This window comes from Diabrotica undecimpunctata, chromosome 5 (assembly GCF_040954645.1).
Source record: "Diabrotica undecimpunctata isolate CICGRU chromosome 5, icDiaUnde3, whole genome shotgun sequence".
In the NCBI taxonomy this organism is placed as follows: Eukaryota; Metazoa; Arthropoda; class Insecta; order Coleoptera; family Chrysomelidae; genus Diabrotica; species Diabrotica undecimpunctata.
Window position 1 is genome coordinate 17,948,486 of NC_092807.1, and position 26,480 is coordinate 17,974,965.

Sequence of the window (26,480 nt, forward strand, 5' to 3'; positions counted from 1 at the left end):
TCTTGCTATTCGTGCTATTCTATTTTCTGTCATTCTTTCGATGTGTTGATTCCATTCCACTTTTTTTCTTTTGGTCCACGCGTTTATTTCCTCTATACCACATCCCGCTCGTATTTCCTCACTTCTTATTCTGTCTCTTTGAGTTTGGTTTGTTATTTTTCGTAAGACTTTCATTTCTGTTGTTTCCAGTAGTCTTTGTGTTTTCGCCGTATCTGCTCTTGTTTCCGCTGTGTACGTCATTATCGGTCTTATTGTTGATTTATATATCCTGGTTTTCGTTTCCGTTGTGAGGTATTTGTTTCTCCAGATTGTGTTGTTGAGACATCCTGCTGCTCTGTTTGCCATGTTCACTTGTTTTTGTACTTATTCTTCCACTTTTCCGAAGCTTGACAGTTTTATTTCCAAGTATTAAGTTTCCATCACTTGTTGTATTATTTTGTTATTTACGACTAGTTTACATCGTCTCGGTTCCGCTGATATCACTATCGCTTTAGTTTTCTTTGTTGAGATCTCCATGTTGTATATGAGCGCCGTATCTTCGAATTCTTTAATTAATCTTTGTAGGTCATCTTCATTTTCGGCTGTTATTATGGCGTCGTCGGCGTAGCATATTATCCTTATTTCCTTTTCTCCCATTCTATATCCTCTTCTTTTTTTAACTTTCTTTATGATTTCATCCATTATCAGATTAAATATTAATGGGCTCAGCGAATCTCCTTGTCTAATACCAGTTTTATATTTGATAGGTTGCGATAGTTTTCCTTTACATCTTACCATAGCTATGTTATCTTTATCTTTATATATATTCTCAATGGTTTTTACTAAATCTAGTGATATTCCCTTTTCATATAATAAATGTATCGCGTCCCGAATTCTCACTCTATCAAACGCTTTCTTCAAATCTATCAGACCCATATATGCTGGTTTGTTGTGTTCCAGTGATTTTTCTTTTATTTGTCTTATTACAACAACTGCATCCGTGCAATGTCTTCCTGTCCAAAATCCTTGCGGTTCCTCTTGCAGAGATATTCGTTCGTTTATTTTTGTCGCTATTAGTCTTGTTGTCAATTTGAGTGTTGTATTTAATAGATTTATTGCTCGATAATTATTGGGGTCTTTCTTATCTCCTTATTTGAAGAATATCACCATGATCGCTCTCCTCCATTCATCTGGTATTCTGTTCGTGGTGATTATTTTACTAATAAGAAGTTGCAGTTGTTGTACAAGGTGATCACCTACATATTTTAAGAGTTCATTTGGTATTTGATCTTCTCCTGGTGACTTATATGTAGAAGACCTTAATATTCTAAAGGTCAGAAGATGGAGGCAGATTGCTAGGAATCGACAGAAGTGGTGACTTCTGTGCGAGCAGGCCAAATTATACAGATAATTATGGAGGCAATTATGATGATGATAAGTCCAATGAAAATATGCATCAATAGTCATAAAAGAAACAAAGAAACAGACAGCAAAAAGAGGAAAATTAAAGGCGCAGCTTTCATCGTAATAAGTGAAGACACATGTGTAGCAAATATATCAATAGAATGTAGAAAGCTCCGGATACCGGAGAGGAAAAAGTTAATAATAAGAATATAGGACCACTAACCAGTTAATAGAAGTCAGACACACATCATTTATAATTAACAATAAAAAGCACAAAAAGATCTGAATTTGATATCAATCCGAAGGTACCACAACATCTTGAAACTACAACAATCTATCAGAAGTTCACCTCAAAACATGGCCAACTTGGTAATAAAACACCATCTACCGTTAATAATAAATATTTACAATCATAATTTTTATTTTGAGAATTTTTTAAAATCATCATTTTCATTACGACCAATTGTAGTTTAATTTAATGTAAAATAATAGCTAAACCTAATATTTTTGTGGATGAAATCCGCATTACACCTAATCGTTTTCTTCTTCTTTTTTCGTTATCGTTCGATATTATGACAAATATAGACAAATATTGTTAAGTAATGACACTCGTTCCTATTAATTATGAAATTCCTTAAAAATACTTAACAGTTCCTCAAGTTTGCAATGCTCAGATTAAGTACTGATAATCTCTCGGCTGAAATCAAGCGATTTTCCATGTCTCCACGCGGACGTAGAAAGACAGAAGCAACTATTTCGGACTTTGTGGAAGAAAACAATGCAGATACTGTGGATACTATTATTAATGTTCGAGTTTCAGATGCCAAATTTCGTGATTTAAAAGAAAGTATACCTATTTCGAGAAGATGTAAACAATTTTTTGGTATTCGTGAACCGATGACTCGCCGTGAATTTCATAAACAACTAGATAGGTGAATATTATGTTTCAATGTTTAGGTTAGGTTTGGTTCAAAATGAGTGGACGCATAACGACCATAACACTTCCACTCCGCTCATCCTTTTTAGCACAGTCTGCATAGTATAAATTTCTGATTAAAAGATATTAGAGGGATTACCAAGGCTTCCATTAAGGCTTAGACTTAATTTTCCCCCGTATACCCGAGCTTTAACTCATTCATCTGTTTTAGAACCATCTGTATACCAGCATCGATCTGCTATTATGAGATTTATTTTATTCCACTCCCATTTGTCCGTTCCTGGAAATATGATGATAAATATTTCTCCACATTTGGTCCCGGTATCTTAGGCTCTGCTTCCTGGTGTCTTATCTACCTTCTAACCTCATAGGTAGGAGCATACTAGAGTATACTCTAAAATGCTTCTACCATTTCATCCTTCTCCATCCATATATGTAATGAAGGAAGGTCAACTATGACCTCCATGCAAGCAGTTGGGGAAGTCGATATCGCTCCTGTTATGATTAAGCATGTTTGTCATTAAAGCTTATTAGCTTTCCTCTCGTGATCTTTTGGTGATATTAAGATCACCATATCAGTGCTAGTAGCTATCTTTCGATGTTATAATATTAAACTTAATTTTATAATAAATGTACATGTATATCTATTTTTAGAAAGGTTTTCTGTAACATAGATTTTTACCGTACAGTTCTAATATAATATAGTTTAAATATTCACTTTCATACTCTCAAAGATAAAACGGTTAAGAGTTGTATTCTAAAATTATAAGCATTTTTATTCAATCACCACATCCACAAGAAAATAATGTTTCATAGAAAAAAGATATACTGTGTTAACCTAATCTAACTAGCCATTAGAGCTCATCCATAGACATATAACACAAATAGACTGATCATTGCAATACAGTGTCGTTCCGCCAGTGTGACAGAGAAAACTCATGCAAAGCAATCCCTGCATCTCTTTCTGATGAGCCGAATTTTTGACTATGTGACCTAATTAACCAATGGGAAGGTTAAGTAGTCAATAAACCCGGCCCATTAAAAAAAAGATGCAGTGACTGATTTGCGTCAGTTTTCTCTGTTATATTGGGGGAACGGTAATGAATTGCAGCAATCAGTCTATTTTTATTATATGTTTATGGCCTCATCTTGTCACCTAATCTCAATTGCTTTACTTGATCGCTTAAACTAACCTAAAAAACCTTAGCAAATCATATGTCTATGAGCAAATCTGATCTAAGTACTTAACCCAACCTAACCAAATCTTACTACGTTCGTTCGCCCAGTTAGCTCATAGACATATAATACAAGATAGACTGACTGCTGTAATACAGTCACGTTCTCCCCAGTGCGACAGAGAAAACTGAAGCAAAGCAGTCCCTGCATCTCTGTCTAAGAGGCCAGGTTTATCGACCACGTGATCTTCATATTGTATCTTTCGTTCACGTGGTCGATAAACTTGGCAAATTAGAAAAAATGCAGGGAGTGCTTTGTGTCCGTTTTCTCTGTCGGACTGGGGGAATGGGCTGGTATTACAACAATTAGACTATCTTGTGTTATATATCTCTGGGTTCGCTTATTTAACCTAACCTACTAAACTGGCTTAACTTTTTTTTCATTTTTATAGAAGAGAAATAAATTTGTAAAGAGACACCTGAGATTCAGGTAGTGTTGGGTTCTATCACTATGTTAGTTATGTGCCAAGGGGTTTATTGATAACCACTTTATCACCAATTGCTGTGTAATGGAAATATAGCAAGGAAATAAAGAAGGAAAAATTAAGGGACAATTAGCCTAGTAAAGAGAAATAATTATTTAAGAAATTATTACATATTCAAAATTGATTAAAGAACAAATAAATTCATAGCTAGTAGGTAACATATTTGCGTAAACATTTTACATTAAACAAAGATTGAAAACTCGACCCAGTTTAAATGTATTACACGAGTCTCAAATATCAGGCCACTAAGGTTGTTTAAATCACGTTTCAAAACATAGACCTCCGCCGAAATACAACACGGGGATCAGTCAGCAAAAAAAAAACAATAACGCGACCTTGGTACTACGACTGAAAATTGGGAACACGGACTGATAAAAAAGGCGAACAAGGGGGCCAGCGGCGTTAGTGGGAAGTGGTCACGCCAGACGCTCCACGCCATAGTGTGGAGATCGGACGATACGCAGACAGTGGACGCGTTATTTAACTCGACGGGATAGTGTGACGTATAAGTGTCGGCAACTGGAGATTCGAAGGTTCGCAATCTCAAATCCCTGTAGACTGGAGGCGTATTCCCTAGCTAGAGCCTAGATACGCGAAGGTAACTAAGATCTATATACTAACCCAAGGTATATCTAATAATACGGAATTGTCCGACCTTTAATTCCTTGCTTGTCTCTTCTCGTCTCCCTTCGCGCCTGATCGAACATTTTGGTCCTAACTGATATTTTGTAGTGTACAGTATAGTTAATACATCGTAAACTCGAAATTTGTTTTTGTTATTCCTAGCTGTTACAGGTCGAGACTAGAAGAGATACACATTTCGCTTATGCAGTGCTCCGGCTTCTAACGTAAGCCCATAGCCTCTCACTCATTGCAGGACCTGAGACCGAGAAGTCCTTAATTCCCTTCCTTTCCAGAAAGATTTCCCTACCCTCTTGTAAATTCGCGAGGGCGGAACCAGTCAGTCCAGACTAGTGGAACCAATAAGTCTTGCCCCGCTCGCAGGGATAAGTATCTCCTAAAAATTGTAGAGGCATTGATAAGGACATTGAGACAGACGTCTTCTACAATGGTGACAGCCTTTATCAGAGTGAAGACAATTCATTAGAGGGGTTTAGTCGATTCATCTACAGCTTCAATCCTAAATTATCACTCTTAACCCCCCCCCCCCAATGTTATTAGAGCTGTCCCGATATGATCGGCGTCCAACTTCTCTTTGCCACTCCAGACTGAGGATGGAAATGCAAGTTAAGGCACAGCTTATGTCCCTTTAATACCCTGTGATGCCCTGCTATCATCCGATTCTCATTCTTACAATGCACACATACTATTCACACGCACATGAAGACCCACCTCAACCTTCGAATTCCTGTTTTAAAGTCAGGCTGCTGTTTCTCACACTCTTTCTCACTCGTCATCATTCCTCAGCCAAGGACGGTCCGGACTTAAACAAAATGCAGCGGAATAGTGCTCACTTTAAAAGATCGTGGCAAGTTCCCTCTCCTTCAGTTCTTTGGAGAAGCACAGTTTCCTTATAAACTTGTAGATCATTGTGTACCACCACTCACTACTCGTCATTTTCTTCACCATTTCTCTCACAGACCCAAACAATATACAGTTACACTCTTTCTTCTTCTCTCTTTCATCCTACTAATGCTGGCATCAACAACATCATATGTGTCATAGTGTCCGCGAGATCAAAGTAAAGACACTAGTTGGACTATACTCTCACGAACCTGAAAATGTAGCTACAAAAGCAACCTGGGATGTGAAAATTTCTTCCTCTCTCATAGAGCAACACATGTAGAAGAACACAGTCAGAGATCGTTCACAGAGCTGCAGTTGACACAGTGTTGTAAACACATGCTACCCGTAGTAGACTAGTTCTGACTACACCTATCATGAGTCTCGTAGATTGCTATTCCTATCAACCAACTCCAGAATGGGGCCATGTATAAGTCGACAGACTACACTACACCGGATAGTGCCTTCCTCCTTTTGGATTTGTGACCCCCGATACTAGACATTACCTTTCCCAGTGCAGCTTTCTGCGTCACCCACTGCAGATGTTCCCCTTAACTCACATTCTGATAAAGAGTAACTCCCGGATACTTAACGTACTTCCTGAGAATTACTCTCGCTGTTGCACACTCAAACTCAATTCCTTTACTCATTCTGTACCCCCTCGAATACTACAGTCTCCGTCTTATCTGCCACAAGAGTACCATGCCTTAAAAAACCAATCTACGCATTGTTCGCAGTAGAAGTTTCTGCGTGTCCTGCGTTGCTACTAGAACAGAAAGGTCATTCACGAATGCGGAGGAGGTAACACTCACCCCGTATTTGCGATTTAAGACACTGTCATGTGCCAGATTCAACAGCACCGGACCTAGGACTACGAGACCCACCTGTAACGTAATTATTACTCAATTCTCCTCCACTATCTTTGTCTTGTAAAGATAATCAGCGGCCACAAGATAATCTTTAAGAGGTATTTCGCACAGTACCTCTCTTCCAAAGAGTTCAGGCATGGATTTCAGACATAGAAGAGGACCAGATCAACCCATCGATGACATGGCCCCACGCCCTCTTATTACTTCAATCTTAATCTAATTGAGCTTGTTCGTCCATCCACGTTGCTTAAACAATATGGTTTAACACCACTTTTTTTATTACTAGATGCTAAAAATTTCTACATTGAATTCTCCTATTTTTTGAAATTTTTTTCTAATTTAAAAAAGAACTTCTTGACTTGGAACCAATGATAAATACACCATTAGATGAAATTTTTATCAATATTGAAAATTAGACGATGATTTTATCGTAAATTCTGAAAGTAAAATGGTGAATCCGATAATCTTCATGATCTTCTTCTTCTTCTTCTTCCTTTTTATAAGCAATCCCCTGATTGTTAATTGGCAGATTAATACCTCTATGAAAGGCTGTAATTCCATCTTTTCCGCGGTCATCCGATACTTCTTTTGCCGATTGGTGATTTATCTATTGCCATTTTGACTACACGGGTCTCCTCCATTCTGCTTATGTGATTATTCCATTTTTTTTTCTATTTTGTGTCCATTTATACACATTTTATTCTAATGTCTTCACTTCTCTTTCGATCTTTTAGCGTATTTCCTGTAATTCTTCTCAGTACTCTCATCTCATAATATATATGAAAATACAACTATGATAGTACAACTAGACGAAAATACAAATCCCATCCCCATTAAGAGAGTGAGACAAGGAGACGTAATATCGCCAAAGCTTTTCAACCCAGCCCTAGAAGACGTCTTCAAAACTACAAATTGGTCAACCTATGGCATTAACGTTAATGGCAACAAGTTAAACCACCTCAGATTCGCTGACGACATAGTGATTATAGCGAGCACATTCGAGGAACTGCAAATTATGATGGGGGAACTAGCAGCCACCTCCCAATACGTCGGCCTAAAAATGAATATGAAAAAAACAAAAATAATGACAAACACAGATGACCCCAGACGTATAACTATAAATGGCAGTGAGATAGAACAAATCCAGGAATATATCTACCTAAGCCAAATCTTGAGACTTGACAAAGAGAACCAAAGTGCGGAAATTACTAGAAGAGCAAGACTAGCGTGGGCAGGATTTGGAAAACTTAGTTGGATACTTAAGAACCGCAAAATACCCCAATACTTGAGGAGCAAAGTGTTCAACCAATGCATCCTTCCTATCATGACATATGGATGTCAAACCTGGACCCTAATCAAGACAAACATGAATAAACTAGCTACAACAGAAAGAACAATGGAAAAAGCAATGTTAGGCTTGTCGATACGACTGTCAATAAAAAGAGAAACGACTGGGTAAGATCCAAAACAAAAGTCGGGGACATAGCAACAAAAATTGCCAAACTTAAATGGAGCTTCGTGGGCCACACTGATAGACAAAAAGACCAACGTTGGAATACTACAATACAACATTGGAGACCTTACAAAAGTAAATGACCAAGAGGAAGATCACAGATGAGATGGGTTGATGACATTAAAAGAATAGCCGGAACAAATTGGAAATATATTGCTCAGGATAGAGACCGATGGAAGGAGTTGGGAGAGGCCTATGTCCAAACATAGACGACAGAAGGCTAAGAAGAAGAAGACTCTCATCTCTGCCGTTTCCAGTAGCCTTTGCATTATGGATATATCGGGTCTTGTTTCTGAGGCATATATCATTATTGGTCTTACACTAGCTTTATAAATTCTTGACTTCATCTCAGTGTTAATGTGTCTGTTTCTGTGTTTTTCATTATCTGCGTTGTATATTAATCCCTACCGGAAATAGAATCTGTTAATATATATTTTAACTATGTAGAGCTCCTACTAAAGCTATACAAATACAGCGAGTTTCAGTTACTTGCTTCTCATCAAACACATGCAGGTATCTACAAATTCAAGCTCAGCGACAGACAAGTGTTACCACATTTTTCACCATAATCTTTTTCTTATTGTAATAACATACTTTCTTCTTCTCCGGGTGCCATATCAGAATTATCCGACGTTGGTGATCAACATTGCGAAGGCTTCTCGATCTTCTACAATATGGAATAATTGTCCTGCATTCGATATCTGTGTCCATTCACGAATGTTTTTTAACCAAGAAACTTGTTTTCTTCCTATACCTCTATGGCTCTCTATTTTGCCTTTAAGGATCAGTTGTAATAATATACACTCAAGACATAATCTTTTCGATATTCCTCCACTTATATCTATCGTGTTAGTCTTGCACATTTTAACAGCGAAACTCCAATTGTTACAACAGTGTGATCCGTGTATCTTGTGAGATCTGCTACTTCTTTTATTTTCGATATTTCCCTGTATGGTAAGCTTCTTAAGGTCGTATTATCAAAAAACGTGCTTGAAATAGCTTAGTGTTTGTTTTACTACTTGCGTTTTGGCCTTTTCCTAATATTTAGTTGTCTTTGTATTGATTCATGTGTACCCAGCGGATTTTAAGCATTAAGATTTTTAGCATTTAAACATAATCTCATAGAAAACATGTTGCACAACAAAGCTTCTTACGAGCCTGACATTGATGTCGATGATTATTTCATAGATCACAAAAAAATTTTTCGGAAACGTTTTTTGTAGCTAGATTTGCATATAAATATGTAGCAGTTTATAACTCACAAGATATATAGGAAGTATTTTTGTCAAACAATGTTTAAAAAACCAATTATTAATGCATTTTTAGGTTATACAAGTGCTGTTTGAAAGGCGTAAAAGACCTGCATGAACTTCACTTGCGTCGTTCTTTAGGACTGGACATTTTAGAAGATATTATTTCAAGAGTAAATCCTGAGCACATAATGATATCACATGTCATACATTTAATTTGGTGCATTATGAGTTGTATACACCATTTTCAGGTAAGATCCTAAAGTTTATCAACCTTAATAATTCTGTGACTGAGGTGAGTAAGCACATAAGTCAAATTTTCCGAATTTTTTTTTTATAAAAATGTCTAGGTGATTTGTAATACTATCATCGGCTCTAAGCACTTTAGTCTACTATGTATTTTTACAGCTGTTATTGCGAAGTGTGCATACTAACCATACTGAGAAAATACCCACTTGAGTTTGTGAATAAACACTTAAGTCGACTTATGTGAAGAGAGCCAGTTGGAACTTGCTGTCTATTGTCGTCCCGTCGGTGACTTATGTTACTAGGCGCTAATGAAACATTACATGCAGAAAATAATTTAGCCTAAAACAGTTCAGTTTTGTTTGATATTGCGAATAACACATGTCCAGAAGTTTTTTGTTTAAAGTGTCTGTTGATGATGAGTTGATAGCAGATACATTCCTAGAAGCAATTCTGTTTTGATGACAAAATAATAATACTACAAGCAATTTTACTTAGAGCGTAAAAATCACGTCAACAGCTGAACAAAACACGGGATACAAGAAAGGCTAGAGAAATACGAAAAAAAAAGTAATTCGGGAAGTCATATATTACAAAAAATGGTAAAATAATTCCAGAAAGACCATTTCAACCTCTGCCACTATGCCGAGCAAAGTGAAAAACAAAAATCACTGAAAATCAGCTGAAAGAAATTTTTCCCGAATATTGGAGTTTGAGCAGTTACGACAATAGAGTAGCTTATATAGCCAGTCTTTTCAACATATATGACAAAAAATTGCAGAGGCCTCATACAGACGATCCAGACAGAAAAATTTCGCCTCAAAACCTACAAATATTTTTTATAAATAAATAATCCATTTCTATTTGCCGTAAATGCTTTCTTGTGACTTTCAATGAAACAAACAATTTCATAAAAGTTATCGCTTTAATAAAAACAGCATAACCTGCGGAAACAAAGACTGATTCTGCCCAATGAAAGAATATTCCACCAAACAAGTGGTCTGAAGAAAAATTAGAAGAACTCGGTAAGCATATTTTGAGTTTCCTGAGTTACGAAAGCCACTACTCACGCGTCCAAACAAATAAAAGGTTTTTACCATCACATTTGACCCTAGAAGCAATGTATTTTCTGTACAAGGAATCATACCAAAACTTTGTGTTGTATCCATATTATAGATCTAAATTTCATAAATTGAATCTGTCGTTTAAAAAGCCTCAAACGGATATTTGCCATAAATGCGACAAGTTAAAGGGGCCATTGGTGTCTAGGAAAAAAGACGATCAAGGAGAACCTTTTCACTGGCATGACGTGCAATGGTTAAATTATATAAAATGGGATAATAAGAAAATATTTTTCAAAAAATCCTTAAATGCAGAGAAGCCATTTAAGGAAATTTCTTTTATTAGACGAAATGGGTTGGGAAATTTAGTTCCCCCGTTAAAATATAAGGCGGATGTGCCAATAAATAAAGAAAAAAAAAAGGATCTTCTTGATTTGCTTCCCTTAATCCCTACATTTTTCATGGGTTCTATGAAAATCTTTCATCGATCGAAACAGCGTTGCTGGACTATTCAGGTATCGACGAAGATATTGATTAAATAGTTATTATGTTTAAGTGGTTTATTCTTTTTTTTAGGTTTATTTTTTTTATCAAACTTCCTTTTTTATAACAAATAAAAAATACTTTGTTTAATAATATTATTTTCATAACCCGTTTCTGTAAGTGCAATAACACATAAGTCATGGACACACTTGGGATCAAATGACATAAGTCACGAATTTCATTTTTGACATATTTTTTATTTCATGGGTGGTGGAAAATTTGGAGAATAGTCTATATTAGTATAAGACATTTATATAGATAATTATAAAAACAACAATTAAAATCAAGTAAAGTAAGTAACACGTAATTTAGGGCTATAAAACGGATTTAGAGGTAACCGGTGAATATTAAATCGCTTCTACTGCAAAATTAGGCAAAATGACATATGCTTTCTCACCACGGTCAAAGAATTATGAGAAGCACATAAAGATATTTAAGTACCTTCTGGATTAATCCAACTGTATAGGATGATTTCTTAAGTGTTAACTTACGTGGCAAAATAAGGCGAAATCCCAATTGTTAATATTTTTTATTATATTATTAAGCTTTTACCGATAACACAAGTATTCAGCCAGATTCCGGTCCTGGCTTATATATTGAAATACAGCAACTAGTCGTTTCCTGAATTAGTATATTTTTCTGAAAAACAACGCAATATCTATTTAAACAGTATATCAGTAAAACCAATATAGTAAATGTGCTTATTTGTGCTGTAAATCATAACTGAGTAGCATCTTTAAGATTTATTATTAACTACCGATCAATACTGTAACCTCAAAACCTGATATCTAAGAGTAGGTACTGATAAGAACCGCTTTTTGTTCTTCCTTTTGTACTTTTTGGCTTTCGAGACAGGACCGTCTCGATTATAGAAGTTGGTAAAGTATGGCAAATAATATGGACCACATAAATGTCCCATAAGTGTCACGTCCTGTGGTTTTTGTATTCTATTCGTTATATCCTTTTCAACGATATCTCATACGTCATCTCACGATAAGTCGTTTAGGCACTACAAGCTTAGTGCCCCTTTGGTAATGGCATGTTTGTTTTTGTAATAATTTACGTTCGTTATTCATGCATAAGTTTATCATCAGTTCTCCAAATTTATTGCCTACAATAAAATTTTAAAAAATTAGTCAAAAGAATATTAACCTAGAAAGTTACGAGTGGCAGCGAAAAACGAATTATCAATGACTTATCTTGTGTGTTGGATGACAAAAATCCTAGAAGTATATTAAATTTAACCTATTGAATTCTACTAATGATTAATTATTAAAAGATATTTAATAACTTTTTTTAGTTGCGATTAAAAACGTCTGAGACAGGTGTGATATCGTGGTCAAGAAGAAAAAAGTCAGAACATTGCTTAAAAGTATATCGAAGATTAATAAAAATTATTGATAAAGACATGTATCGCATTGCTGTGAATGCCATTGTGACTTTCTACAGAGAGGGAAAACTTTGGGAAATAGAGTTTGGTTGCACAGTTCTGATCGTCGAAATCTTGGAAAATCATGTTTACATGAGAGAAGGTAGAAGGATTTACCATTACTTTAATAAATAATGTAGTTGTAGAAATCTTTTATGAAATCTTTACTGTAATATTTACTAATCTCTAATTTCTTCCAACATTGCTATTCTTTTAATGCCATCACTACATTTTATCTAGGATTGTGCCCATTTTTCCTATATATTCTAATCCTATATTTCAATATAAATATATACCGATAGAAAAGTGAAGTGAAAATCTATGTTCAAAATTAATAGATTACCAAAAATATCGGGAAAGAAACGAAAGGCAGAATTTACAAAACAGTTAACAGACCAATAATGACATATGCGGCAGAAAGAAGACCTGACACAGATAAGACAAAACGGATGTTAGAAATAGCAGAGATGGAAACACTTAGAAAAATTGATGGTAAGACACTGTGGGACAGAGCTAGAAGTACAGATATACGACGTAGATGCAAGGTGGAGAACATCAAGAACTGGGTAAGAAATAGAAGAGTAGAATAGAACAATCAATGTTATAAGGTGAATGACAAAAAATAGAGTAGTAAAGACGGCAAGAGACGGTTCCCCAATAGGAAGACAATCAGTAGAAAGACCACGAAAACGATGGAACGACAACTTACTGGAGGCACATTGAAAAACAGACAGAGTCATGTCTATATAAAAAGAAGAAGAAGAAGAAAATTAATAGAATAAGGCTTTATATAAAAATAGACAGATTACATACATACATACAAAATCGTTCCGCTTCTACAGTTAGGTGTTGAGGGGATAGACAGATTAACTTTACAGAAAAATCATACGAAAGTAGCCCTGCACTTAGCTGATATACTGCCGTATAAAATTTGCTATTAGTAAAACAAACTTTTTAGCGGTTTATAACCAAGATACCCAAAATACTAATCGAAGATTTAGCCAAACTTCGAGTCCTCATAACTTTTTACATGGTGCATATTTCTCTAATAACTGCACAGAAATAGGTTTGAATCTCTATTGACAAATTGCGATTGCAAAAAATGTAGAAACTTTCTTTTTCATTGATCTAACAAACAATAAACAAATATATTTTCGCCCTTTCAGAATCAATAAGCACACGGCGGGCTAGTACTTGTTGACATTACGCTTGCTTCTAGCGGTGTTTGATATTTAAAATGGCTACTATCTAAACGGACACACTCTTACAACAATTAACGAAATAAAATTTTTGGGAATGACATTCGACTCTCAACTCAAATGGACATCGCATTTGAATGAACTTAAATAAACCTTCTAAAAGTCCTTTTTAATCACAAATGGGGTGCAGACAACTATTTTTCTACGATTATATTAAGCTCCAATTAGAAGCAAACTAGATTACGGATTTATATGATACGAAACTGATACTAAAAGTCAATTCAACAAACTGGACATCACCCTATCCACAGCATTATGAATAATTTTCGGAGCTTTCGTAACCACGGCCATTAGAAAACTTCATGTCCTAGCAGGAGAACCTCCATTATTTCTTAGAAGTCTACTAAATATCTCAACGCAAATGAAAACCCCTTCATAACAATCTTAATAACTTAAAACTCTCCGAATCTGCACTCCCTTTCTAATAAACGCACAAAACGATTTGAGTTTGATATACATAAATTGAGAGCCACTTATGCAAGCAAATAACAAAAGTAAATTTTACCTTACTCAACTATCCCAAACATTCACACAATCCTTATAAAATAAAAAGAATTCCTGTCTACAATCTCCAGATATCCTGATTTCAAACTAATTTTTACTGACGCCTCCGAAACCAGCATTGGTGCAGCTGCTGAAGCTATTGCAGCAGCCAAGGAGTGTAAAATATAAACTTAAAAAATGCAAGCAATCTCCAATGCACTGAACCAATGTACGAGCAAGAATATAAATTTTCTTATTATATCAGATTCTGTGAATGCCTTTAATAGTATCAAACAGATGTATCCTACTCATGCCAATTTAGGACAAATAAAAGACATGATATACAATGCCTAAACACTTGGCAAAAACATAACATTCTTATGGATACCATCCCATGTTGGGTAAATGGGCAATGAAGCAGCTAATAAAGCAGCAACAGAAAACAATAACATAACAATCCCTATAATACAAAACATACAATTTTCAAAAAAAAAACAATAGTAAAAGCCTATATTAACAAAACCTGGCAAGAAAAATGGAGCCAAACAGAAGCAAAACTAAAAATTATCAAACCAGAATAACTTCTGGTTTACTACCGCTCCCAGCTCAAAGACATCACCAAGTAGTCCTCAGCAGACTGCGGCTAGGTCATATAAAATTTACGCATCGATACATCATCTCCAAGGACCTTCAGCCGATTTGATACAACTGTCAAATACCAATTTCAGTGCAACACATAATGATAAACTATCCAGTCTACCAACAGCAAGAATGACAGCGAAAATACAACATAATCAAAAAGCTGCTCTAATAGAAGACATTGGTAAAACAATAAACTGTCTCAAAAATTATAAAATGTGTAACAATCTGCAAGAGTTTACATGTTTTTATTTTTTAAAACCACTATGTATAAAAAACTTTTCTAAATTATAAATAAACCACCCCGTTAATAGCCATTAGGGTTTTTGCTATTTAAAAAACTGGATTAGGGTATTTCTGTTAATACTTTTTTTATTTTTTCAGATTTGGATGACATTTTATACACAATCGAAATTGCAACCATAGAAAATCCCGACGAAGCCAAGTATCTTACCAAAGTGTTATGCGAAATAATGAAAAACATAAAATGGAAAAATATGACTATGTACCTTATTGCCAAGATTTTAACTGTGATCGAGAGCAGCATTAAACCCAAGCCACACGATACTTTCAATTACATTTACCTTAGAAAAGGATTTGAACTTTGTGTAAAAAATGCAATTCGAAATTTGCACAGCAAGGATTTGATTAGAGTTTTATTCATATTGATGAATAAAATGAACTCCAATATTTATAATAAGGACATTATTGTGTGTTTCGGAAATATAGCTATCTTTACAGCACAAATTTACAGTTATAGAGCAGGTAATTGAAGTTTTTCCTAATACCATATTAAGAGTCAACTATATCATCGTTCGACTATTAAAATGTATAGCTTTTTAAATAGGTAAAAGAAATAAATTAGACTTACTCACAATCAATTTAATTTTATTACCAAAACGACCGGTTTCGCTTTCTACACTTTGCAAAGCATCTTCAGGTCAAACGGTACAAAGTAAATTAAACGCTGAAATTATAAAAACCCCATATTAGGGTGCTGTCTTATAAAGATATAGATCAAAAAAGCTATAGTAATTATGCCAATATTACATGTCTGTGTTTATTAATATGCATAAAATTGATTTAGCAGACAAAGAGAAAACCCACAAATTGGTAAGAAATCTCTTACCAATTTGTCAGAGATTTTTATTCAAGTTCCACAGAGGGAGATAAGCTGTTGCCAAAAATGGGCTCACAAGTATCACGTTGCGTACGGCGTGAGACAATACGTGTCTCACACTCGATTTGATCCTTGGATGACGTGGCACAAATGGTGTACCACATGGTATAGTTTCACTTAGACGGCGTGTATTACAAAACGGTTCATGCGACTGTGCTATTTAAGCAGGAATACAAAAAGAGCCGTCCTAGCGAGAGGCTGATATGCGCCGGACGTTTGTTTTGATTTTATAAACCTATTTTTGGTAAGGTGAATAAAAAAATGTAAATAGTAAAAATTCTGTTTTAGTGGAAAGCTATAATAAGCATATGAAACATCGGAATCTTAGTAAATTATAACAAAACATGTAAAATTACGAAAAAAATATTATTTCTTGTTCATCTTAAGTTCCTGAAAAAAACAAGGAATACAATAATTCTTTTTACACCCATTGCATTGCCAAACTGATCGGGAACAAGTATTCGCTGCAGTGTTCCTGTCATTTGATTCTTTTAAGGCGTAATAACACACAACACAACGGTTTCGTTTATGGTGTACCAAAACGTGTTCTAGTTGTTCTATATCATCTGCTTTTTCGTTCTTCATGTGGTCCACACGATGTTTACCGAATAATAACCTTGCAGCTAACAGCTCTCTGTATTCCGTTATTTGAATTGTTTTCTGTGTTACCTCCTTATATATTAGAAAGGAATTTACTAATGCACAGCCAAAAATCAGTTCAATTGCTAATTTTCGGTACCACTTATTACCTCGTCTAAGGCAATGAGAGTAAGACTTGAGTTGATCTGATAAATCAATGTAGCTCTTGCACCTGTTGTAACTAACGACAGCAGTTGGTTTCTCTATTTCACCGCGTCTGTTCTTTATTTTAGTGGTGTCTGCTTGATGTTTCGTCGTAAGCATCATCACGTCACGTTTGTCTTTCCACTTTAGCATTACTATATCAGTAGAACTTTCTTCATGTTGAGTATTAACCACTCAACACAACTCCTGCGGAAGCACTACCATCACCAGTCTTATCATTACTAGAATATACTTTAAAATTGTATGTGTACCCACCTATAGTACATAATTTGTACAGTTTTAGGCCAAACTTGTGCCGTTTGTTCTTTATATATTGCCTAAATTTTAGGCGTCCTCTAAACGGCACAAGTGTCTCATCTATGCATACTTCTTCACATGGCACCATTACTGCTTGAAATTGTTCAATTAGCTTCTTGAGAAGTGGAGTAATTTTTCTTAGCCGATCATTTACTACAGATCGGTCATTATTTTCGCTAAAGTGCCACATCTTTAATAGCTCTTCAAAACGATCCCGAGACATTATACTTTTTATCGAATTTGTATACAAAATGTCGTTACTCCAGTATGATTTTATTCGAGGATATTTGACTAATCCCATCCACATAATAATGCCAAAAATTTTTTCCATTTCAGAAGTATTTGTGGGAACCCACTTCTTTTTGTATTTTTTCTTATTTGACGGTGTAGTATAATTTTGTAAAACCTGCTGTGCATATAAGTTGGTTTGTTCAACTATATAATTTATTATTTTGTCAGTAAGGAAGATCTTGAAACAATCATATGGTTCTTGATCTATGTATATAATTCTCGTAATACGAAGATTTTATTCCGTCGTTTTTTCACTGTAATCGAATGTTTTCAGCGATGTTCCATCAACTTCCCTCCACTGAAATTGCTCGCTATGACACACTTCTTCAGTAATTGTGGTCATATAAATTACTTCTTGTATAGTTACATCAATAATATTTGTTTGTTGTTCAACAGTCCTTGTTCCTTGGATGGAAATAGTTTCATGTGAACCAGATTCCAAGTCCATCTACAAAAAGTTTACCTGTTTATTGTTGGCAAAATGAAAATAAATTTCAATAACTTGCGGTTGCAGAAACCACATTAGAAGTACCTTCGCCAGATTTTTCATAATTTTTCTTGACACGCTTTTTGGGAACTGGCTCCTTGCAACCATCAGAAGAATACTCATTGAAAGATTCAGGTTCATATTCTTCTGACAAATAAACATCGGTAAATTCGCTTTCATTGTCCTCATGAGACATAATCTCATCCCAAATGGCTTGCAGACGGCTCTGTTCTTTTTCATAATCTCCCATATTGCAATAAATGGCACGATAACAACACTCCGTCAGCAGCAACTAATAACAACTAAGACTACTTCCACAGTTTTCTTTTTTATACTATGCTACTTCTAACTAGACACAGAATACAAACGATCTGCAAATTCAGTCACCCCACTACTGTTCCAAGAACCATAAATATGCATTTGGCGCGAAATATAGCGTGTGGTACGCCTAACAAACCACGCCGGCTGGAATAAACAAATTAATCCTTGGCCGGCGTGAAACAAACGTTGTGCCACAAAGTATATTCTAAAAAACTTATGATATATCGAAAATCAAACAAGAAAAATTACTGTGGCATGTTAATTAGATAAAAATGAATCTAGATACATAAAAAAAACGCCGGCTGGGTGTATATTTTTTTTGTACAGCCGTACGCAACGTGTTATTGTGCATGTATAGAAGATTTGGATGATGAAGCAGTACGCGTATGCGAATTTTGTCAATAGGTTTTTCTTGTTGTAATTTTGTACCCCATTGTACCCTATACGATGAGTATAATGGGGCAATTTACATGATTTTCTATTTTTTTATATAATAAGAAAAAATTTTACTTTTTTAACTTTAAATTATATTAATAAATAGTTACTACTATAACAATGATATTTGTCCTATTTCAATGCCTTGAAAGTTACAGATTTGTTTTAAACCCCAATTTAAACCTCAAATACCTTATTTTGCCCGCCTTTCCCCTAAAGAATAAATATCACAGTTCCATTATAACAATGACAAAATAGAATTTCAGTTTGCAATAGATGAGTTTTACATGCGCAGCGAGAATTATAATTTTTTTTCTTGAGTGGTGTTATTCGAACTTCTGACGTTGTGGATTTCAACACTTAAATAGCTTATGTCGTTCAGTGATAATTCATTCTTTTTGGCTTCCCTACTATTTGGCGAGCGGTTTACCGCTAAAAATGCGCTTCTTCTTAGCGTGCCTGTCCGTTCCGAACGTTGGCGATCATTCGGGCAATGATGACTTTGTTCGTGGTTATACGGAATAGCTGTGTTGAGGTCTTTCTATACCTTGCTTTCAGGTTAGTAAGCCAGGATATTCTTCTCCGTCAGTGGGCCCTTTTCCCTTCAATTTTACCTTGCAAAATGCATCGGAGTAGCTCATATCTGCCTTGATTTCTCATTATATGTCCCAAGTACTGCAGCTTACAGCCCTTCACGATGTTGACCAAATCCGCGGTTGTGTTCATCCTCCGTAGTACTTCTTCATTGGTGACTTTGTCCATGGTATCTCCAGGATCCTTCTGTATAACCATAGCTTAAAAGCCTGAAGTTTTGATAGAGTTTCCGCCTTCAATGTCCACGTTTCTGCTCCGCACAGAAGCACTGAGTATACGTAACATTTAAGGAGCCTTATTTTTTATCTATGGTGACGTCATGGCTCTTGAACCCAGAGGTCATAGTCAATAATGCACTTTTTGCCTTTCCGATGAGACATTTAATCTTTTTGGTATTGTCCCAGGACTCATTGATTATAGTTCCCAAGTAATTATACTGTGAGACACGTTTAATTCTTATTTGGCTCACATACAGATTTGCTTCAGTTGTGTTTTCCCTGCTGATGATCATTAGCTTGGTGTTGCTTGTGTTTATATCCAGTCCATATGTTCTACTTGTTTCCTTTATTTTCTTCATTAAGTTTTGCAGCCCTTCTATGGTATTGGAAAACACTATTGTATCATTTGCATACCGCGGGTTATTGGACTTGACTCCATTTATTGAGATGCCTCCATCAATATGTTTTAGAGCCACTTCAAAAATGTACTTCGAGTACAGATTGAATATCAGTGGTGAAATTATGCACCCCTGTCTCACGCCCTTTAAGATTTTGACCTAATCTGTATATTCTCCATCTATTCGGAGCACCGCTGATTGATAGTGTAGTAGATTGATAGATGCTAGATTGATACATTGATTGACACCAGTACAAGTTATTATTTTTAGGTCTCTTCCGTCAATCCCTGTCCTCTTCAGCACTTCTATCATTTGTTCATGCCTGACTCTAGTCAGCCCAAAGCCTTCTTGTAGTTAATCAGGCATGCAAAAACATTACAGCTGACATCTCTACATTTCTGCAACAAGACCTGCACGCTAAATAAAGCTTCCCTCGTATCAACGGCATTTACAAATCCAAACTGATTAGGCCTAATTTGTTCCTCGCATTTCCGCTAAATTCTTTTGTGGATAACTTTTAAAAACAGCTTCAACAGATGGCTCATTAGGCGTATGGTCTTATAGTCTTCACAAACTTTTGCTTCTGTTTTTTTGGATAATGGTACGACCTTCGATTTGAGCCACTCTATTGGTATTTTTCTTATACAGATTGAACAAATTTAAAACGGAACATACAATTTAATATATGTCTGTTTGAACTGCATTTGAAATAGTGGACCAATATAAAACTTGGACAAAATTAAATCCATACCCGGTGATAGACATTGTATAAAATATCGTTCAACTATCTGTCTCCTTTAAAGGAGAGAGGAGCTTGCCTAATAGTCGGAGAGATAGAGCCGAAATTTTGAACTGATCAGTAATATGACATTTCTCTATTGGAATATATTCATTGTAACTGGGTTAAGACTTCGCCTTACAGGCGGACGCCCCTACAGGGGTACAGGGGGTGGCTATACAGGGATGAAGTTGTAATTTTTTTCGGAAAAATTAACGATCGATAATATGGCTGAAAATTTGCCCAGAGTAAGATCTTGGTATAACTAGACAAAAACCCAAAGGGTGGACGCGAGAGTGGATACATAAGGGGTGGCGGACAGGGATGAAATTGCAATTTTTTGGGGAAAAATTAACGATAAGTAATATGTCCGCCATTTTCATGGCTCATTATTTAGCCTCTAAAAACTCTAAATCCAAAAGAGCGGACAGCTTGGTTGGTACAGAGAGCCATAAAACAGGGTCAAATGTACCACTTGCCTGCGCATTTTAGGTCTCGGTAACAATTTTCAAACTGATTTTATTATGATATTTTTATACTGATTGATTTGAAAATTTGTATACTCACTTCTGTTACTATTCTGAAAAGCGTCAAGTAGAGTTTTCCTCAAAATTTTCCAAAAAAATTTCCGTAAATGAAAATTTTCGTAATTTTTTGAGGTAAAATCTAATTTGTAGAATCCTTTCGATTTTCTGTCAGTTATACCATGAATTTTTCCAAAAATTTTCAAACGATTTTTCCGATAAGAAAAAAAAATTTAGAAAAACTTTAAAAATTTCGTCATTTTTCTCACTATCACTGATGTCATCACATTCATCATCTTTGTCACTTTCACTTTCAATAATATCACATTCATTATCTGCTTCATTTTCAATCACTACTTCTCGAATTGATTCTGGCATCTGAGGTCCACTAAACCATTTGAATTTATATGTTTCATCTTCAAACTCCCAACCATGTTCTTCAACAATCAATTCTGTTGGTACTTTTTTATGAGCATTTGTCCAAATATTTGAAATATAATGGGCTCGCAGTAGATGTTGGTGTAATTCATCTTGACATGGTGGTAAGCTTGAAGCATCGAAATTTTTTAGTTTTTTTTTTAAAAAGGCTCGTTCATATCATGCAACTTATACTGCCGGTTAAATAGTGAAAATCTGACATCGTTTACTTTTCTTTTTGGAATTGTTCTCGTCAGTCCTGTTCCATATAAGTGACATATGAAAGTTTCTAAGGTTTCAAAAAACTTCATTACAATCGAAGTCAGTTTCACCAAGTTGGATAAAAGCATCTTGATACTTATTACATTTAGCGCATGCGTCTAGAATTACTGATCTAAATGGAACACGCATCATTATTATTTTAATATTTTAAAATAATAATGATGCAAAATTAATGTCCAAACAGAATTTGTAAAATTATAATTAACTAATGAAAAAAAATTCAATCAATTTGAAAGTTAAAAAAAATATTGAAAATATCTAAGTACAAAGTAAATTTCAAAACTTAAAAAATGGATAATTCCACTATTAAATTGATTTTTATTAATAATTATTTGTAAAATGTTAAAGGAATTCTACAAATTGAATTTTACCTATTGATAAATAGAAATAATATATTTTGTATTTGATTATTAATGTAATAATAAATAAAATTTTTCTTATATCTGAACAACCATTATTTATGCAATATAAATTTAAAAACCTTTTTATTGTAATAAAAAATAAGTAAAATTACTATTTGTTATACCAAAAATATTTAATAGTTAACATTATAAAATTACTTTAATTTAATAAAATATCAAATATCAAACATTTATTCAATTAAAAATTAATTCGTAAAATATTTATATTTAAGAAAAAAATGTGATTTGTAAAGTAAATCTAAATAAATAGTTTGAAAAAAAAAACATTATCATAATATCATTTTAAAACTACAAAATATTCTATAAAAGATTCAGACGATGACGTAGAGTTTTATCAAATGTTTTAGAAAAGTTTTTCTAATTTTTTTTCTTATCGGAAAAATCGTTTGAAAATTTTTGAAAAAAAATCATGGTATAACTTACAGAAAATCGAAAGGATTCTATAAATTAGATTTTACCTCAAAAAATTACGAAAATTTTCATTTACGGAAATTTTTTTGGAAAATTTTGAGGAAAACTCTACTTGACGCTTCTCAGAATAGTAACAGAAGTGAGCATACAAATTTTCAAATCAATCGATATAAAAATATCATAATAAAATCAGTTTGAAAATTGTTACCGAGACCTAAAATGCGCAGGCAAGTGGTACATTTGACCCCGTTTTATGGCTCTCTGTACCAACCCAGCTGTCCGCCCTTTTGGATTTAGAGTTTTTAGGGGCTAAATAATGAGCCATGAAAAAGGCGGACATATTACTTATCGTTAATTTTTCCCCAAAAAATTGCAATTTCACCCCTTTCCGCCACCCCTTATGTATCCACTCTCGCGTCCGTCCTTTGGGATTTCGTCTGGTTATACCAAGATCTTACTCTGGGCAAATTTTCAGCCATATTATCGATCGTTAATTTTTCTGAAAAAAATTACAACTTCATCCCTGTATAGCCACCCCCTGTACCACGAGGGGCGTCCGCCTGTAAGGCAAAGTCTTAACCCAGTTACAATGAATATATCCGAATAGAGAAATGTCATATTACTGATCAGTTCAAAATTTCGGCTCTATCTCTTGGACTATAAGGAAGCGATAAGTGGTTTGACAGCATAATAACTGCTTGTGTAGTGTAGTCTAGTTTTGACTTGTTCTTGAATGAATTCAGAATCCAGCAGCCCGCTGAAGTATTGGATTTTTATAATATAATTATTTGACAACCTTTTGTTGGCCAACCACCTAGAGCGGAGTTGAGCCGAAATACATTGATTTCGTATGTTCCGTTTTAAATTCGTTCAATCTGTATATATATATATATATTTAGGGATTCTACAGTATTCACTGCCTTCCCTCGCTCAACCGTTTCCATCTCTCTCTGTTGTTCCATTCTCCATCGTTTAGGCCTCTCTTACTCATGGCGTCGTCTACTTCGTTCCTCCAGGATTTTCGGGGTCGTCCTCTTTTCCTCCTTCCTATGGGGCTCCATTCAGTTATTCTCTTTATCCATCTGCTTTCGCTAGTTCTTCTTACATGTCCATACCACTTTAATCTTTTTTGTTCTATATATGTTAGTATGTCTGTTCCTATTGATGTTCTTTGCTTTATTTCGTCATTGCTTCTCCTATCCATTCTTGTTACTCTGCAGCATCTTCGCAGGCATTCCATCTCTGTTGCTACTATCTTACTGCTGTTTTTCTTGTTTATGATCCAATTTTCAGCCCCATATGTCATAATACTTCGCACTAATGTTTTATAAATCTGCGTATTTTTCTTGCCTTGTATATTTCATTAAATATTTTAGTTATTATTTACTGTTACTATAAAAAGACGCTTAGAAATGGAATATACCGACCAATTTTTTTTTGCATTTCTACCACACCAAACCTATTTTTTCAAGTTTAAATGTACATATTTTTTTAATGTTTCCAAGTAGGCCAGAAATTGTTATTAACAAATAACTTATAACAAATCCCGAATCGCTTCGATTAAAGTTTTTTAGGCGTATCTCATCGAAGTAAATACTTTTTCTCTCCTAGTAATTTTTCAAAAAATGTTTTCTTTTCTAATTTTTTGCAATTTTTTGTTAAAAACTTACCCTAATTAGTGATTTTTGGAATTTTTTTTTAAATTACTATTCTCATCTGATCAAGATCTCATCGGATGAGATGAGAATAGACTCCCAAAAATTGCCCTAGAAAACCCGCCCAGTTCAAGACCTCCCGGAAGACCACCTAAAAGATGGAGGGATAGTTGGCAATCTACCTCCCAGGAAATTAACCAGAGGCAGCTTCAGAATTAAACAGATCGAAAGATCTTTAAGAAGTAGAAGAAGAAGAAGGCTAAATTACTACAAACTGCTTACAATTCTGCAAAAACTTTATAATTTCTAAACCTTCACGTACTAGTAAGAATGTTTTGACTAAGATCAGTGGTTTCTATCTTGCTAAAAACATAGGTATAAGTTTAATCAAAGATTACTAAGCGTCGTACACCTGTATCGCTGCAACCGTACACACTTATTATGGTATGCAGCGATATATTGCTCGATATGAATATTCAAAATATGTGGTTCCCGTTTTCAGCACGATATAAATCATTTATCCTTGTCAAAATATTCTTCTTTGTTGTTGAAGGTTATATAAGATTATAACGCTTTTTATAGAATTGTAATATTAATTTCAAAAAATGGGCATAATTTTTGTTACGTGCAGTTTAAACTTTTGTGGTTGAGTGTACTTTGTTGACAGTTGTTGTGAAACAGGGCTTTTAGATTAGTATACTTAACTAAGAATTATTTTTTATTTCAGATGACATGTGTTTTTCAGAAGGACCACTACCAATAATTATTAGTTTATTCCAGTCTACCTCCTCTATCGTAGTTTTGTTTGGTTTAAAAATAGCGCAGAAAATTTTAGACAGAATGAAAAACGGAGAGCACTTTCTATCGCCCAAGATATTTTTCCAAGACTGCGATTACTATTTAAAAATAAGAAGCTGCCGTCAACAGGACAAGAACTTGTTCAAGCGCATGCGCCAACTGATTTATCAGATTATCATGAATAGTTTTTTAGTGTCCAATGATAAAACACAGTTGGAAAATGTCTACAGAACTGTTGCTCTTCTCATTATAGAAATACCTTGTGGATATTCCGCTTCATGTATCGTAACCATGGCTATGAGTATTCAGGAATACGCTTTTAGCATTACATCAAAAGACTTGGTACGGTCTCATCATCTACATGCCACTGTTTTAGCATTACTAACTCTAATTTGTTACACTCATAATGCGAAAATATTTTACCAATACGTAAGAACTATTATCGAACGCAGAGCTGAACTGGCTCCACATTTAAACCCACCATTAAAAACTGAATACGAATATGCCCAACACCATATTTTATGGAACAAACCAGAGCTATTCTTTGAAGATTGGGAGGCTAGATATGGACTTTGGAAATGCTTTAGAGGACGACGACGTTTAAACAAAATTTACAGGGAAAACTATTATAACGGAAGTAATAAATTATTTTAAGAACTATTGTTATGTACAGTTACATTTTTAGAGAGTACTTATATGTGATGGATACACAATCATATCCTACAAATCTTTTCTACATTTATATTTCTAATATTGTAGCATTTTTGCATCGCATATAAATATCATAAAGATTGCATAATGTTTTTACCTAAAGGCGCATACAGATATGCGAGCCAAACGGTATACGTACCGTACGCGTACAGATCCTTGAAAATATATCTACATCGTACTGATCGCATACTTATCTCGATCCATGGAAAGCGATAAAACCAACAACGAACACACATGTGCGAAATGATTCATTTTATTTATAATTTGGGTACTGATTTATCGTGTTTCTGTTTCTTACAAAAATAAAAATATGTCCAATAATCAGTTTACTGTTTTCTCACGTCTCTCTGGGAAGGAGAGACTTGATTCACACAATTCGATTTGAGTCAATAAAAATGTTCGCTGCGTCTAGTAGCGCCGTCCAAACTGAAAGACGAGCTTCCTTTGCAGTCGTGGAATAAACCGCAACAATTTGGTTCGCGACGAGTCACGATGAAACAGTACGCAAGCGGTTTTTTCTGCCGTACACATTAAGGTGGGTACACATATGGGAGCCAAACGGTATACGTACCGTACGCGTACAGATCCTTGAAAAATATTC

The 26,480-nt window shown here is 34.8% G+C and overlaps 1 protein-coding gene across 1 annotated transcript; it reads left to right on the forward strand.

Moving 5' to 3' along the window:
- The first annotated feature begins 1,975 nt into the window (after positions 1–1,975).
- Positions 1,976–25,931, forward strand: LOC140440546 (protein EFR3 homolog cmp44E-like). The gene is made up of 5 exons (XM_072530923.1): positions 1,976–2,315; positions 9,273–9,447; positions 12,347–12,578; positions 15,241–15,621; positions 25,098–25,931. The coding sequence occupies exons 1-5, from the start codon at positions 2,050–2,052 to the stop codon at positions 25,820–25,822; spliced, it is 1,779 nt and encodes a 592-aa protein (XP_072387024.1). The 5' UTR covers positions 1,976–2,049; the 3' UTR covers positions 25,823–25,931.
- Positions 25,932–26,480: the final 549 nt, after the last annotated feature.